General features: G+C 37.3%; 1 protein-coding gene across 7 annotated transcripts in view; it reads right to left on the minus strand.

Annotated features, from left to right (window-relative positions):
- arhgef28a (Rho guanine nucleotide exchange factor (GEF) 28a) overlaps positions 1 to 18040 on the minus strand; it is a 58924-nt gene that overhangs the window by 12783 nt on the left and 28101 nt on the right. For 3 of the 7 annotated variants that reach the window (XM_042724260.1, XM_042724254.1, XM_042724256.1), the window contains 21 exons: positions 13126 to 13226; positions 12202 to 12491; positions 11019 to 11235; positions 10756 to 10870; positions 8834 to 8920; positions 8082 to 8124; positions 7514 to 7615; positions 6873 to 6996; positions 5960 to 6095; positions 5690 to 5745; positions 5387 to 5447; positions 5132 to 5264; positions 4563 to 4681; positions 4309 to 4449; positions 3973 to 4223; positions 1822 to 1947; positions 1599 to 1716; positions 1240 to 1491; positions 1050 to 1126; positions 369 to 547; positions 157 to 248 (listed from right to left, as the gene is read on the minus strand). In XM_042724260.1, the coding sequence (XP_042580194.1) occupies positions 157 to 248; positions 369 to 547; positions 1050 to 1126; positions 1240 to 1491; positions 1599 to 1716; positions 1822 to 1947; positions 3973 to 4223; positions 4309 to 4449; positions 4563 to 4681; positions 5132 to 5264; positions 5387 to 5447; positions 5690 to 5745; positions 5960 to 6095; positions 6873 to 6996; positions 7514 to 7615; positions 8082 to 8124; positions 8834 to 8920; positions 10756 to 10870; positions 11019 to 11235; positions 12202 to 12491; positions 13126 to 13226 (2820 nt within the window). The remainder of the gene's footprint in view (positions 1 to 156; positions 249 to 368; positions 548 to 1049; positions 1127 to 1239; positions 1492 to 1598; positions 1717 to 1821; positions 1948 to 3972; positions 4224 to 4308; positions 4450 to 4562; positions 4682 to 5131; positions 5265 to 5386; positions 5448 to 5689; positions 5746 to 5959; positions 6096 to 6872; positions 6997 to 7513; positions 7616 to 8081; positions 8125 to 8833; positions 8921 to 10755; positions 10871 to 11018; positions 11236 to 12201; positions 12492 to 13125; positions 13227 to 18040) is intronic. The other 4 variants (XM_042724255.1, XM_042724257.1, XM_042724258.1 and 1 more) reach the window with 4 other exon arrangements.

Genomic DNA, 18040 nt, shown 5'->3' on the forward strand with positions numbered 1-18040 from the left:
CTATATCAATGTAATTTTCTTGCATATCCACAGTAATGGCCTGCACCGCAGATGAAAGATGAACGGTGGTGCAAATGGATAGATATTTCTTGTTATTATTAATTTCAGCTATTATAAACTATTATCCATCGGTTCAGCCTGTCTGGTTGGTTGTACCTTGTATCCTGTGGATCTTTTGGACCTTTGCTTCCGTGACTCTCCTTTCCTCTTCTGACTCACTTGTAGTTTCATCCTCCTCCTCAGGACAATAGCAAAACAAATGCAACTTAAAATTCGTTCAATCACACACACACTAATTTGTTTCCCGCTCAACTGCCCTTATAGATAAGAATTGAGTATGACATGTTCCCTTCCTTGTCACTACACACCTCTCCACAGCCTCTCTGATGAGTCGCATCCAAGCATTGCGTTCATCTTTAGAAGCAGCGTGTACCTCATACATCTCAGGCCCAGCTGAAGACGCACTGATCAGAAACATGCCTCTCTCCTCATTGGCCACCTCACGCACTATCAGCTTCTGGAGAGAGATCACTGGAGGCTTCTGGTCCTGGGAAAGTAAGAGAATAACTATTTGAACAAAAACAAACTATTATACACCCAACACTTATTTAACAAAAAATCTAACTAAATCAAATGTAGGCTATTCCTAGCAAAAGTTTGGTGTCATTAAGTTAAGTTATAATGCCTTTACAATCTTTTGAATCCTAAAAAAAAAAAAGAAAAAAAAAGTGTATAATGGTTTTTGCAGCACAACTGATTATGAACATTGAAAATACTAAGAAATGGTTCTTGAGTAAATAAGGATATTAGAAAGATTTCTGAAGGATCATGTGACACTGAAGACTGAAGTAATGGCTGCTGAAAATTCATACATAAAATATTTAAAAATATTACAATAGAACACCGTTATTTGAAATCAAATAAATGCAACCTTGTTGAGTATATAAAACTTCTTAAAAAAACATTTTAAAAATATTACTAACCCAAACTTTTGAACTGTAATGTATGCTTTATGAAGATGAAAATGCATAGTAATCTCAAAAACCAACCACAGCAGCAAAGATGTATTTCTGATCTTTCTCCTGAAGGAATACCAATGAATCAGACAGCAAAAACGCAAGAACATCTGTGGATGACCAGAACAATCAAATAATGTAACCAGATCTTTCATCTACCTATCCATCCTATGTCCTTTCTACTGATTACGGAGTAATATATTGTGAAAATTCATTTTCTCACCTTTCAGTCTTCCTGTGGCCGTCTTCCAGAGCAGCGGTCCCTGGTGCAGCAGAGCCCTGCCACTGGTGATGTCCTGCTTGCGGAAGGTGTAACCGCTCTTGAGTTTAGTCGAGCACTTGTTCTCCATGCGGCCCAGGACCTCACTCAGCTTCTGGTTCTGCTCATACTGACTCACGCGTTGGTCCACAGCGGAGATCAGCTCTCGGATCAGGACTAGTGCACGAGACAGGTCAGCATGCTCTTCGGTGCCCTCTGAAACAAAGAACAAGATAAACTGAGTCTAAACTAATGTGTATATGTTTGGGTTTGGATGTGATTATGTGTGTATGTACAGTAAGTACTGTGGGTGAGGAAAATACCCTCTGTATAATGCAGTATTCTCTCCAGGAGGACGGGATACTTTGTAATTCGCTGGGTCACTAACAAAATGCATTCTGGGATTTCTCTCCTCTTTACCAACAAGTTGCTACTCTGTTGCTGTGGAACCAAAAAGATCAGATTAGCTGAAATTCAGTGCTGCCAAAAGCATCCATGATACATTAATACGTGACTGATACAATCATTGAGTGATTTGGCTCTCACTTTGATGAAGAGCTGAAATCTCTTATTCTGCTGCTGAAGCTCTTTGAAGTAGCTGACCGCGTCTGTGTGACGACTGCAAAACTCGCCATACACCTGCTTCATCTTCTCTGCATTCTCCTGGGAGAACTACAATGAACACAGACACACCTATGATGTACTGTACTCTATATATACATAATACCGATACCAATAACAGGTGTGGATGGAGCTAGAGCTCTAGAGCTGTGGTGACAGGCATAGTTTCATGTTAGTGTGACATGCTAGTTAATTTCTTCAACAATGCTTCATACTCTGATAATTAAGTAGTCAGTTATGTCGTTGTATTGGAAATGCTATCCAGACCTGTTTTGTTAACTGCCTCAACTGATTCATTGAAAAATTTTGACTCATTATTGAATTATTCTTGGAATGGGCATTGTAGCTTTTCTCTTGAACCTTCTAAATGGTCCAAATGGATGAACTGCTTAGTCATGGTTATGACATAATAACTACCTTGTAATTAGGTTTCACTTGTTCAAATTAGTTAACTACATTAGTTAATATGAACTACAATAAAAAATTATAAAATATTTAATGTTAATTTCAGCACCTGAGCTAACATGAACTAAGAACAAACAGTTACATTAACAAACATTGAAAAAGATGAACAAATATTGTAGCAAATGTATTGCTCATTGCTAGTAAATGCATTAACTAAAATTTAATAAACACAAACTTATAATAATTCACAAATGCAAACTGATCAATTTAACTGTAACACTTTACAATAAGTTATAACTTTTTGTAAAGTGTTACAATTAAATTGATAAGGACACTGATTTTGAATTTTGTACTCATACTAGGGGTTGCACGACTACTGATTTCTGCTAGTCGATTACTTGTTTAAAGAATACTCGAGTTACTCGACTACTCGTGGTTCATGCTACTGTAAATGAATAGACATTAAACGTTTATTAATTAACTAATTAATTAATAGCCTAATGCAACAATTACATAACATACGTCAAAACTTAATAATTATGACATTACATATTTTAATGTTCATGTAACCAGTATTTGTATCTGTAACAAATTATTAGTATCTGCTTTCGGATAAAACCATGTGTCGTACAGTTACTTGATAAGACCGTTATGACTATCTTTTTTTCCCCATAGTTATCACTGAACAAATATGCTGCGTTAAAGTAAATAATTATTCATTTCAAAAAATAACTAATCATATAAGCAGAGACGTCATGACAAACGTCTAATGATCATTTGAACACGACTGAATGAATTCAAAGCGCACATTTTCATTATGCAGAATTCTCTAAGCGAGTCTTTTTGAACTTACTAAACAAATGTGCGTGTGCCACGCAAACCAGCAAAAGATAAAGAAGCAAACATAGAAAATCTATCTGCATCTAAGTTGATTATTAGCCTACTTTTAAGAAAGAGAACTGGCTTGGTTTTTGAGAGACTGACACGCAAACGCGGCTGTTTGATTGGTGAGCGCGCTGTTTATTCCATTCATTCATGTATCATTTCGTAGCCTATGGTTTAAATCATTGCCTTTTAAATATATACAAATAATAGACCGTGTATGATGTATTATTATAGGTGATATTACTCTTGCCAAGCTCTGATTTCTGAGAGATGCACGGAGAGGCAACATCAATGCGGTGTTTGATTTATACTCTTTTCGTTCATAAAGTTTATATTCATTCACTTCACACACTCATTATTGCGTGACTTTAGAGGTCTGTGTATAATATTGGGCTGATCCCCTGGCTCAACCGTTATCTAGCAAACACCAGAGTGTGCCAGCCTCAGCCGAATATTCAGGCAGAATTATTCCTTATCCGTTATTCGTTTTTTAAGCCATTATCCGCGCCATTTCGGCTTCGGGCACACCCCTAATTATTAAATAACATATTTTAATTTTACATGTAACATAGAGAAAGTGATAGAAAGTAACAGCTACACGCAATATTGTAATCCTACAATTTGCGTTGTAGGCAAACTGTGCATGCATTATGGTTAATGTACGCTCGGGTAGTCGATTGTTTCCGACAGCGCCGACTAGTGGTTAAAGTAGTCGATCACTCAACTACTCAACTAGTCTATGCAAGCCCTAACTCATACATACACACAACTGTTTTAATTGTGTACCTGTTGCAGAAAAATGTCACCCACATGGTGGATGAGGTAGTTCTTGCTGCTGTTGGGCTGAACGCAGCTTTGCCTTCGTTCCGTCATCGCTGACAGGAATTCACGGTGGAGGAGAAGCAGCTCATCTAAGCAAGGGAAAATCCGACAAATAGTGTCCATATCCAGCCCGACTTCCTCCCGCATTCCGCGCCTGAAGACCTCCGCCATTATCATGAGCGTCTGTACGTGGTGGTGCTCGGTCTGCATGAACTCTGATAAAGACCAAGAGATAAAAACACTATCAAATGATGTACAGAACTTATTCGAACAAGACATTTTTTGTGAGTTTTAGCTGACCGTAAATGACATCCTGTCTCTTGATGATGCGTTTTTCTTGCATCTTGCAGAACTGGGGCTCCACCGCTAGGCTCCATGACTCCGCCTCCAAATCCACAGCATTTATTACAAGCTCATTCTGTAGGGGGGAATCTACAGAGTCTATGGAAAAGTGGAACAAACAAAAGAGTTATTTATTGTGTTTTATGTATGTTGAGTTGAAAAACCAGTTATTTCACTGGTGATTTCCTTCATCAAAAGTCCAGCTGTTTTACCTTCAATAAGGGAGGAATCAGTGGATGTTGAGGACTCCATGGTTTGGAGGAGCTCCTCTGGTTGGATGTGGCTCCGCCACAGGGGGGCGTCACTATCTGCTTCTGGGCTACCACTAAGCCTGACGGGAAAAAAATTCATAAATGTTAATTAGAAAACTGAGGAACCATAAACACTTAACAAATACAAACTCTAAGCACCCACTGATTATCCAAACAGTTAAAGTCAAGAAGTAGCAATTATTCACCATTTACAGTGTAAATAAAATGATAAAATGTAGTCAGCTTCAATTCTTTTGCAGTGTGTTTAGACTACATAAACCTCCATATTATGTCTGAAACTGACAAACTGAAAATAAATAAGCAGCAGTTAATTTTGGACCAAATGCACCTTTTATCAAATATCATAACAGTATCAAAACAAAAACAAAACAAAAAAAAAATTCATTTGCAGAGTTGATTTGTAATATATTTGAGATTGAGCACATCATAGCTTATGGGTCATTACCATTTACAATTCATTTATCTAGATACTTTTTGTTGAATATTACAACACAGTAAGAGTTCCAGACCTTTCTGTGACTGCAGGCACACTTCTAGACAGAGGGCAAGGAAGGGGAGTAGAGTCTCGTGATGTCATCACAGGAAGAGAGGCAGAGGTGGGGATCTGAGAGGACGAGGAGGAACTTTCACGCACTATAAAATCTAAAGGTGACAGACAAAAGGGTGAGAGCAAAACCAAGGCAAAAGTATAACTGCCTAAAAAAATGATAGCGGGAGTTATATCGATTTTCCTTCACATGTTTTATAAAGCTGGTAAAACTTACTCTGTGGAAGGGAGGCTGTCCTGCTTTTTACTGTCATAACGGAATATTTGTCTTGAGGTTTCTGTAAAAAAAAAAAAGGGTATTATTATATTCATTTTTTAAACTTAACGTTTCTCGTTTGTTACACTGATTACCAGTGTTCTGTTTTGTAACAATGGGACTCATCACAGAGCCTCAGTACTCTGTGTCTAACCAAACAGGGGAAAACATCTAGGTTTAAATATTAAACTTAGGCAATCTATCAGACTTAGATGCTGTTCAAGAGAAAGAAAAAAACAATGTGCAAACGCAAGCACGGTCCACCTTCAGGCATGGAGTAGATGAGTCCTTACAGCCCTTATGGACACTCACTGCACAGTCTAGGAGTCAAGAGAAACAAATAAATCTGAAAAAAACAACATTATTATATAATATAGAAAAACACCTATCACATTACACCTGGCAGACTTCCAAGACCAAATTTTCCAAAAATAGATAAAAATGAAATGACTCATTACATACCTCCATGTTACGAGAAACACAGTACATCTTTTAAAGTTACAACTATGACTGTTTCCAATTAAACAAACTCACATGCGCAGTGGAAGACCTCTTTCCCCGAAGCTGGCTTGCCGCAGATCTCACAAAGTGTCGACCCCAGGACAGATCCTGCTGTGAACTGATGTCCATTGACCTGCTTGTCTTTGGTCTCTCTCTCTTTTCCTTTCCCTTAAAGAACCGAAGGAAAGCCATCAGATCCCTGACAGTCCACATCACCACCTGCCATGACTGCACATTACACTCAACATTTTGATCACTACATGTTTTTTGATTGTTAAGTTAGTCCAGGTCTGACTTGCTGTGTGTAGCAAAAAAGGCTGCTGCTGGTAAAACAGTTACAGCCAAAAGAAGGTTTAATGATTAAAAGAGACACCTCTGGTTGTTTTTGGGACAAACGATCAGTCTTTTCCCCTATTTCTTTTTCATTCATCTTGAATGGCTATTAACCAATATTCTGTGCAAAACCCAGGAAGAAATAGTTCAGTTTTTAAAGAAAAAAAAATTGTATAAAGTAATATGCATTTTATAACATAAACCAACACTTGAGATTTTAACATATTGCTTATATGTACAGTAATATTGTAAAATAATATTACAATTCAAAATAAATGTTCTATTTTAATATTTTAAAATGTATTTTTCCCACCAAGTATCATTTCTTCTTATCATCAATGCTGAAAACTGTTTTGCTGTTTAATATTTATGTAAACACTGTGACACTTGTTTTATTTCAGGATTCTTTAATGAATGCTATTTTTGTGCTCAAAAAATGTTTCTAGAAAGTTGAAAATAACATTTATTTGAAATCTTTTGTAACATCATAAATAGCTTTACTGTCACTTTAGATCAATTTAATGCATCCTTGCTTACCTCCCTCACTCCAAATGTTTTGAAATGCAGTGTATAAATATAAATACAGTATACATAACACGTACAGTATGTTTACCTTGTTCTTGTTGCGAGTGCTATACATTCGGCTCTTTATAAAGCTGAATGTGCGACTGACTTTGTATTTTTCTGACTCTGTTTTGGAAGGGATGATATATTTGTCCCATTCCTCTTCCTCTATCCTGAAACACAAAAGCCCGCTTATATTAATAATCACCTGTGCATTATAAAACACAAAAACATGCCTATCCAGTGAGTGTTTAATAATAACACAGATTTTACTTTCAGACCACGACAGTTTCATTAATGCATTTGTTTCAGGCTAGGTCATGCATTCTTTTCCTGGCAACAGGAAAATTAATAATTAGTCATCAGCCTCTGTGCAATAACTAGGACATACCACCTGAGCAGTGCGGACATTCTCTGCATTTCACACATACCTGATTAGAAATCTTTGCTTGGTGGGAGGTGAGTTGTGAGACAAGGACCACAGTTAGGTTCACAAACAGTGTTATTACATATTTTAGTGTCAACACAGTGAAGTGAAAGCATCATTTGGAGTTATTTCACAAAGGTTAAGAAGCATTCAACTTGATTTCATGCCCGTGGGTGACAGTGCATTCTGGTTAGGTTATTAAGACGATCATGCCAAGGGTGTTGTTGGTGTTTTGGGGCTACTGGGGCTTTGTATTGACATACTCTTTGAGGAATTCGGACAGCGTGAGGTGTTGGAGGGAGTTGGCCAGCTCTGCGCTGGTCTCATCGTCAGCCGACTGAGCACGTCTACGAAACCTTAACTCCCTACAGAGGTACAGTACAGCACTCTGAGTGTACATACACACAACAGATACATATATTTACATTGTAATGTATCCACACTCGACACACACACGGACTGTCTCTGGAGGGCGCTATTGTGCTTTGCTGTAAAAAAAAACATTAAGAAAAAACATACTGCAGGGAAATAAGTTGACAGATATGGATGCTGAAGATACATGACATACTGTATGTCAGTCACCAACTACTGTATGCATATCTATGTGTCCATTTACATTAATATTTTTGCTCATTAAACAAAAACAACACTATCCAATAGCATTCACTTTGGAACGGTTAACACCTAAAAAAGGTGCCACATGTTTCAAATCATCAGAAAGCATCTTGTCACCTGGCATCATTGTAGAATTGTTCTCAACAGTTTTATTCTCTGGTTAATACCTAACACTGGGATCAGAGGAGATGAGAGGTTGTTAGAGATCTGCATTACCTTTTCTCTTGAGGCTGCTCTGATGTGCTGCAGGCACGATGTTCTGTGGAAAAGAGAATTTTATCATTTAGATTGCTTCTGTCAAGACTTTTTTAATGGCTTCTGAAACACTCATAAAGAAGCATCTTTGAGAATTTACAATAGGTTTCCTTATAGACATTATAAACATTCATCTACAGACCGATGACACCATCCTTCCTTTCCAGCAACATCTTATCAAATAATGATGAAACCCCTTGAGGGTGAAAGCAGACGCACTGCAATTAGGCTTCCACAACCAGCAAGCAAAGCCACTGAGATTTGCAACCTCACACATACTGTACACACACCAGAACAGTGTTGTTATCGTTAACAAAAACTAAAACTATTATAAACATTTTTTAGATCATTTAAACAAATCTGACATAAAATAAAATATAAATATTAGATGAAAATGTAAACTTAAAAAAACTCGAGTTGACGTACCAAAATGACTAAAATTAAAAAATTATAGGAGCACATAGCATATAACAAAATATAAAAACAAAAGACAATTCAAAAATTAATAAATACTGAAATGTCCTATAAATAATAATAAAATAACACTGACACACTATACAAACACAAAAACCCATCCATTTTCAGAAATCACTTTCTCCCACATAAACATTGAGTGCTTTCAGCAGTAGAAGTGTTGCGTTATGTTGTTAGTAGCGTGCGGCATTAGAGGCGGGTGAGCGGGATAGCAGGCGAGCAGGCGTGGCCGTACTTACTAACAGGGTTGAGCAGAGACAGAGATTTAGACAGAGACAGTGCCTGTAGTAGAGACCTGCTGCCACTGCTGCTGGAGAGGGCGCCATCTACAGGACACAGCGGACATGACACTCACTACAGCCCGGCACTACTCTACACAAACATACTGTGCTGCTTTTGAATGGAAGGATTTGTATAAACGATGAAATGTTATAGCAGAAAGAGCCAAAAATAGGTGATTTGACGATTGGATCCTCTAATAATGATGTCTGGATCATCAGGCAGCAGCACATTTTGGCTGTGTCTCAAAACCAAAAATTCTAACATGCCTGTCCCTGCTAGAAAATCCAACTTAAGCGTGCAGCTGTGTTTTGGAACATGGTAGGTGGTTAGCTGGTCATAGCTGGTCTTTTGCTGTTCTGAGTTCATCATTGGCTGGACTACCAGCCGCAATGAACCAGCTTGACCATATGAAGCTGGTCAGATGATGTAGAAGATGGATTGCTGATCCATGACGGTTTACAAGCTTCAGAGCGGTTTAGTCCCGCTACCATGTCTAAAAAACACAATTACAATCTTGAATTGGTGTCTCCAGCAGGGATGATGCCCAAAAAACCTGTCTATATTAACTAGCTACTTGGTTTTGAGGATATTTGTTAGTAGTGTGTGTCTGTTCACTACAGTTTTGTTAGTAATCAAGTGTAATGTGTCACCCATGATCAAGTGTAAAGGCTATTATGTTCAGTTATTATGCTGGTGTCCATAAATTATTTTACAGACATTAGAACTAGAAAAGAATATCTTCAGAATTTTCCTGTAAACATTAATAATCTACTAAACAGCCTTGGATGAATGGAACAGAACATGCTTGATTGTGCTGCCAAATGACATTCAGTATTAGCACCATTAACTGCCACAGAAACTGGCAATTATTAGGAGATACTCGACTCACTGGATGTTAATGAATGTACTGTAGATCATCCGAGGGGATTACAAACAAGCTATATTTTGTAGTTACACCCTTTTTCAGGAGATAAAACAACTGATAAAAAGGAGATCATGAGCTAAATACTGTAAATTTTAGCTTTATCCATGGAACGGTAAGAAAGTAGGCCTGTTTCACACTGCATATGTAAGCAGTGCACAATCAAGGCAGAATCGTGACTATAACAGCACTGTGTTCTGCTTTTCCACTGCGGCTCTAAAAAGAAAAAGAAAAAATCTGGGTTGCCACATTAGATATTATATTTAAGATACTTATAAATCATTATTGGGAGTGTATGTGAACTTACAATCATCATTAAATATAATATTTACTTGATTTGCATCCAAATGGAATTTAATTTACACAGAACAGAAAACAAACCCTACAACAATAAACCACAAATGCTCTGGGTTCTGATTTACTGCACAATGCACTGTGAATGCTTTAACCAGTAGGGGCTAACATAAATATGCACTGCTTACATTCACAGTATCAAACAGGTCATATATAAATAAATGTTCTGATCTTGCTATAAAAAAAACAAAACCAGAAGAAAATATTCAGTTTTCAGTGAGTAACAAATACTGTCATCCCTGAAAAGATCATCATGCTTAAAACAGACTAGACAGGAAATATAAGAGATGTTATGACTATGCTCAGTCACTCTCAGCAATGAGAGAAAAAAAAAAACAGATGTTTTCAGAAACTTGATATGTGATCTCAGACTAACTGGACTTTCGTTCATGCCCTGTGATTATCTAGTTTTATTATAACCTGTATGTAGAATTATGATAATCTACCCAAGCATCCTGATTGTTTTTTTTTTTTCATATTTGACTTGACTTCCTGTCATTTGTCCCTGTAACACTAAACACTAACCTTGGCAAAAGCATACATCATTTGGGACATAAGGCAAGTAAAGTGAGAGGTGGATGGTAAAAGGTAAAAGGATCTGACCCTGGTTGAGGTCGGTAGGTGGAGGGTGGGCATCCCTACTGAATCGTGGAGGCAGCAGGCTGATTTTGGGAGAGGTGTAGGAATATGAACGAAGACGGATGCCCTGCTCAATATCCTGAAAAAAAGAAATAATTTACATTTTCACTCAGTTTCCATCTCACAGTGTGATGTAGTAATGATGATCACGTGTAGTATCTGTTGTCAGATATCTGTATTTGTGCAGTTTGCCTCACTATTGAGAAAAGGGAAAATAAGTGCGGTACCTTTGCAGGGGTGGGGTTACAGGCAGAGGAGGCGGAGTGAGAACGTGTGCAGGTAAGATCAGGGGCGGGCTTAAACATAATCCGATGATCTGGGCTGTTTTTGAGCTCAGGCTGTGGCTGGGGGAGGGGCTTCTTCATTAAAATGTCATCATCATCATCCTCTTCGCTGTCCATTTCCAAGGCCACCAGACTCGGGCTTAGAGAGAGGATTGGACTTCTAAAAATTCTCAACAACCACTATGAGTAAGACGAGCAGCACTTACGCTTTGTAAATATTTCATACATTTTGTGTGTGCCACAAACGCTCCTCCAACTATGCTGAAATCCCACAAAAAGGCAAATGTTTCTAAATCATGGAAACATTTTTCTAATTGATTCTGGGCTTATGCATAACAACTGCATTCCTGCTTTACAAGGCAAATGTATCCAGCAAAAGGGGCCAGGTAACTTGTCAGTTTGCCCTGGGTTTGTTTTTTGTTTGCATGTCTGGTTTCACAGTTCTTCTACTGCAGAAGTTTTTGCTTCAGAAAGAAAGTGGTGCCCAATACAATAGAAATTTGTTATTGTACCCAAGTAAACAAAATGTCCTTAAAATATTTTCCAAACAGTGAAATTCATCAGACTGATGGGTCCATGCTCTCGGCAGCCAAGAATTCATTGTGCAAAAACAAATATGGTCAACACAAAGAAACCATGTTTATTATACATGTGAGTGAAACTGCATTTAATGAATGAATTATTTTTTCATGTCATGCAACCTATCCATGTTGGCATGTGCCTGATGTGGCTACTTCAAGTATAAACCGAGGACATAAACTACTATTCAAAAGTTTGGGGTTGGTAAGGTTTAATTATTTATTTATGTTTTTTTTTTCAGCAAGAATGCATTTAACTTTTGAACTGTTTTCTATATTGCTAATAATAACAAAATGTTTCTGAAGGATCATGTGACATTGAAGACTGGAGTAATGGCTGCTGAAAATTAAGCAAATTAAATATATTTTGAAGAGTAATGCTTTCTTCTGTATTTAAGATCAAATACATGCACCCTTGGTAAGCAAAATAATACTTTTTTCAAAAACATTTAAAAAAAATCTTACCAGCCTCAAACGGTAGTATATGAACTGTACAGTGTCAAAATGAACTGACTCTCACAACAAAACATCAATGTCAGCATGCTTACCTTAGGTCACATGACTCTGTAGGTGAGCTTGAGCTGTTATATGTCAATTCAGCAGGTCGTGTGGCACGCATGAGTCTATCCAGCATCAGTCCCGCAGGGGAGGTGGGAGAGAAAGAATGAGAAGCATGTTGCCGTCCTCTCTGCCCTTCATCATCTTTAACAGCTGGAGGCATATCTACAGTCCCTGGTGACAAGACCCCCGTATCTGACATTCGCCACACACCACTATCTGTCCCAGAGCTGTCCTCTGTGACACCTGAAACAGCGTACTTCATATTGAGGTCACTGTCCTACATCAGAAGAGAACACAAAGAAATATCTGTACATGTGCAATATTTGTACATATACATATACAAATATATAAGTGGAAGAAGTATTAAGTAACAAGAAGTAACAGAGATTTAACAGGGTTAGTTCACACAAAAAAATATATTTTTTTCACCCTCATGGCATGTATTACTTACTTTCTTTGAATTTTTTTTTAACCATTTTTGTCCATACAGTGAAAGTCAATGGGGTCCAAAACATTACATGAGGGCAAGTAAATGATGGTAATTTTCATTTTTGGGTGAACTATCCCTTTAACATAGTCAGACTCAATTAAAATGGTTCTTTTGCCACAGGGTTCTAAGAATTTGCACACAAAGCCTGACGTCTCATAAAACATAGCGGCATGTCTTTAATAATGTCAAACTAAAGGCTTTTGTGGCAGCAGCAGAGTTGTGGTTTAAGATTCAGGCTACAACGTTCCAAAATCAAATAAAGACTTTCCCTAAGACTTTCACAGAGATCAATCACAGGATAAAGGCAGTAAATGAAGGGAGGAGATGGGATTTGGATGAAAAACGTTACAGCTGAGTGTCTGCAGATCTGGCATACTGAGTGAGCTGATTTGTAGGAGCAGCGATATGCGTGGCGTCTGACCTTAGCGGAGCCTGTGAGCATGGCTGCGAGTCTGACGGCAGCAGCGTCTGAGGAATGAAGGTGAATTGGAGTGCAGGAGCCAGGAGAGGAACACAGCTTCTCTGTCAAAACAAAACACGCTGTCAAATTGATGTCTGTGTCAATACAACTGGGTGAAATGCAGTGTCAGTGATATTTAAAAGTTAGCTAATGAAAACAATAATGTAAATATCAGCTGCCACTTTACAGGCTGCTGCCTTTGTTCCGCTTGGAAACTTTTGTGTGCATGTGTGTGCACAAGTGTTTTGATAATCTCTGAATGCCAAGATGGCAGAAGAAACCAGTAAAACAGAAAATAGCACAACAGCATGGTCTCTTTATGGCTGTTCATTTTCAGGAAGGCTTTTGCTTTCCTTTTGCACAGTTAACTCTATATATTACTCTGCATTTATATTCCAGTGAGATCCAACAAATATATTATATATATATATATATTTTTTTATAAATAAATACTTTCATTATTTTTATTTATTTGTTATTTAACAGGGACAATGGACAGTCAAAAACCACCTTAAAATTAGCTACAAACAAAGCTAAATTTCATCTGCTGTTCCTATTCAGCAAGGATACATCACATTTATGAGAAGTGAGAGTAAAGAAATGTATAACATTATAAAAGATTTATATTTCAAATAAAGGCTGTTCATTTGAATTTTCTAGAAATGTTTAATGAGCACAAAATCAGCATATTAGAATGACTTCTGAAGTATAATGTGACACTGAAGACTGGAGTATTGATGCTGAAAGTTAAGTTCTAAAATAGAAAACAGTGATTTTATATTTTATTAATATTTCACAATATAACAGTTTCAACTGTATTTTTAATTAAAACAAATGCAGCCTTGATGAGCATAAGACCACTTTTGAAAAAAGAAAAAGCTAAATCTTACCAACCCCAAATGAATGGTATCATTTTGAATGGTATAATACAGTGTATTTCTCTATATGTTTCTCACAGCAGACACTTTTAACAGACACTTATCCTTTCACTTTCATAGTTTAAAAGCAACTTAGAAATGAGAAATAAATCCAAGTGAGCAATTATTTAAGCAAATCTGCTACTAACTTAAATAACAGAGAACTCCATTAATACATCCTAAAATATGAAGAAGAAACCGTTGAATAATAAATTATCTTCTGGGCACACACACACAAAATTTGTGGTCCCAATGCAGTCACAGTGGTGCACTGTGTAAAGAAAATAGAAGAAACAGACATTCAGCCTTTCTCACACACACTTGTAACGACCTTTACAGCTCTGTGCAGAAACGCAAACTTACACATGTACCTATCCATTCACATGACAAAAACTTCCACCACACCAACATTACATTTTCAAGGAAAAGATCTGTATATGTTGGCACATAATCAGTTGTGTGTAACTCGGTAAAGATGATGTGTATGTTTAAGTGAAAGTGAGATTCTGATAACTTGCCGGGGCACCCCGTAATGAAGGATGCATGTGAAGGCCTTCCAACAATAACGGAAAAACCAGATACTGACGTCAACTTCACACACACACACACACACACACACACACACACACACACACACACACACACACACACACACACACACACACACACTTTATTCATTCAGATACTTGGTGAATCACACATCTGCAGGAAACTCAAACAGGGCTCATTTGTTCTGAATTCCCATCAACTCAAAAGCAGATCTAAAACATCTGTAATACTAACACAATAACTGGATAATGCAGTTTCGCTTTCAAATGATTCATGATAACTCACTTAAATTGACCTGCAACAGGCAGCTTTCTTTTATCCTTCCTCTGACTACAGCATTTTCGGTCAGGATGACCATACAAATTTTTGAGGTGAGATTTGAAAAACCAACACCAGCAGAATAACCACTGTAATGTCCTATCAAAAGCATCTCACTGCAAGCCTGGCATGAAAGTCCCATTATACAGAACCAGAACCAGCTATTTGAGCTCTGACTCATTGCTGAATTAAGCCTGTAAAGCTGCCCTGCACCACAGACCAGAAACAATGGACAAAAACACACAAACTCGTGTGAGACAAAGAATTTTAGGATGTGTATGTGTGATTTCTTCATGCGTTGTATTTGTGTGTCTTTGTTGCATGCATCATTCGTACAGACTATCTCTAGTTACCTGCTTTTGAGGTCCGTCTCCGGATTCTCATCCTTGGGAAGGATGGCCATGAGTAGTTAAATGGAGAGTCTGAGTCAGAGTCCATGTTTTTAATTTTCCTCAACTGCTCCGTTTTGTGAACCACATAACAGTAAAATCACCAAGGAGTTAGGAAGGAGTTTGAGAACACCTTTCTAAAAAATGCAGATTCCTCAGATAAGCATTGAGGAGATGAGTCTGCGAGTGTTTGCGAGTGTATCGGAGAAGGTGGGCTCAGTCTCGACACTCTATACTCCCACTTCTTTGTTGCAGGCAGAGTCAGAACTCAAACTGGACCTGGGAGAGAGCACGACTGAGGGATTTTCAAATGAAGGTGTCTGTAGGAATCTGAAAGGTCAGCCAAGGTTTAGGAATCATTAACCATACACGCTAATAAAACCCCAAGAGGTCCTGGGATGCAAAAGGACACACACTATCTCTTACTCTTTATAAACAAATAATACAACAAACTGCAATTTCACTGTGGAACAAATTACCATACTTATGTTTTCATAAATTCATGATGCAAAGCAATCTAATTTGTAATACAACGTCTCACAGGCAGGAATGAGTCATGTATTGCCTCAAAAACTGTAAAAGGGTGGGCCAAACTGATTTGCAACACACATTCATTAATTTTAATAACAATCCCAAACCAATCCCAGAGTGGTGGCCCACAACATAATCTAGAACATTATCTAAAATTTATAAACCGCTGTACAAATCAAAGACTCAATTCTGGGTGCATGTCAGAATTTTCCATCTGACATTTTTTGCTAGGAAATCTGTCCTGCAGTATTATCTCTATTTAAAACATGACATTACTGAAAAATCTAAACTAGTCTTGCTGAGCTGATAGGTAATGATAAATAAAAAAATAGCAGTAATATTATTGTAATCGTATATAGTAAAATATTAATTTATATTAACATAACATTGAAATTAAACTGTGATCTGCAACAAAATAACAAATTGACACCAAACCAACTTCAAATTACATAAAGCCAATCCTACAAAATCCAACTATATATAAAAAATACCCTACTTAAAATCAACAGCAAAAACCAAATCTGACACAGACTCAATTCACAAAATCAAACCCGCTAAAATGCAGAAACATACATTACATCTAAAAAGCCAAGTCACCACCAGCCAGGAACTTTTAAAAAGCAGCATTACAGCCAGGTGTGTGTGTGTGTGTGTCTGAGATGAGATGGATTACTCTCTGCATGTGGTGGACATTCAGTCTCTGCTAGAGAAACACTCAGTGTGTGTATGTGTCCATCCTTCAGCGGGAACATGTGCTCCAGTAATCCAAACAGCAGACTCATTCAGTTCACCAAAGGTCTCAAAAACCAACAAAAGTCTTTTATTTCACAGTTTAGGATTTTTTAGTGTGCTGCAACTCAATAATTATATATTTCTGGGTGCAGCTGCTTAGAAAATCCTCCTTATGAAAACAATTCCCCTGATAGGTGTAGGTGAGCACACAAAAAATATCAGATTAAGTTCCTTTTTTCTTATCCTTTTGTATGTGTTCTTATTCCTTCATTTCTTTGACAGCAGAATTGTCCATTCAGTTTAAATAGAGACCTCCAAAAGGTTTGCTTCCAGTCGGCCTGCTCTTTTCTGTGGACTGTGACTGTTTCAGTCTCTCATGAAATCTGGGCTCCAACCCCAGCTCTCTCCTCCCTCCAGAGTTGTTAGTGGCTAACCGTCTGTGTGTGAGAGACTGAGTTTGTGTTTTAAAATGAGAAATAAGGGAATGATAGTTCAGTATAGCTCAAACAATGAGAATGTGAGTATGAATGAATAAATGTCTAAATATAGTCATAAACATAAAAAATATATTTTTATAATCATTATCATGGGCAAGTACTACTACGTTTCAAAAGTTATGGGCAAAAAAAAAGAAAAAAATTTAATTTAATTCATTTAAACTGACAACCCTCATGCATAATAATTTCATATGTCTTCTTTCTTTAAAAAACAAAATGTAAAAAAAAATCATGATATTACTCTCAATTAATACCTAAAGTCGTCTTTTTTTCTAGGTTTAACAAAACAAAATCCAAATCTGTCCAAAGACCCCAATAACGTACTAAACATAGACCTGTTTAATTATTGAGTTGCAGCGCACTCATGGTACCATTTAAAAAATCCTAACCTGTGAAATAAAAGACTTTTGTTGGTTTTTCTGTTTGGGAATCATTTTGCTTCAAGAACAAGGTAACTGGGAGAAATCGGTAAAAGCATCTGTATTAGGATGAGGAACACGTTTTGTGGGATGGGCTAAATTTTAAAGCATCATCTTAAATGTCACCTTTTGTGCAAGTTCAAAAATCTAAGCTTGTTAACATTCTTGCCTCCACTTTACAGTTGAAACTGTGAATATGCATGTCTGTGTGAAAGGGTGGTTGGGTTAAAGGGGCCAAAGCCATTGCAAAAGAAAAGAGTTCCACCTTGAGTCCTCCTTTGCTGAACTACAAATCTCCCTATCTTCCTCCAAAAAAAAAACTCAAATAAATAAAATTGATTTAATAAATATATTGTAGTTTTTGAACCAAGGACAGCAGATCCTTAAGAGCAATAGCAGCGCCTGCAATCCATAAGGCACTTTTTCCCTTTGAGCAAAAACATGAAACTATTCAATGAAAACTAAACAGAAGGTCTGCACAATTTCATTTAGATGGTAATGTTCAGTTGCCAGTGTCCGCTACT

The sequence above is a fragment of the Cyprinus carpio genome, chromosome B5 (genome assembly GCF_018340385.1).
Source record: "Cyprinus carpio isolate SPL01 chromosome B5, ASM1834038v1, whole genome shotgun sequence".
Taxonomy (NCBI): domain Eukaryota; kingdom Metazoa; phylum Chordata; class Actinopteri; order Cypriniformes; family Cyprinidae; genus Cyprinus; species Cyprinus carpio.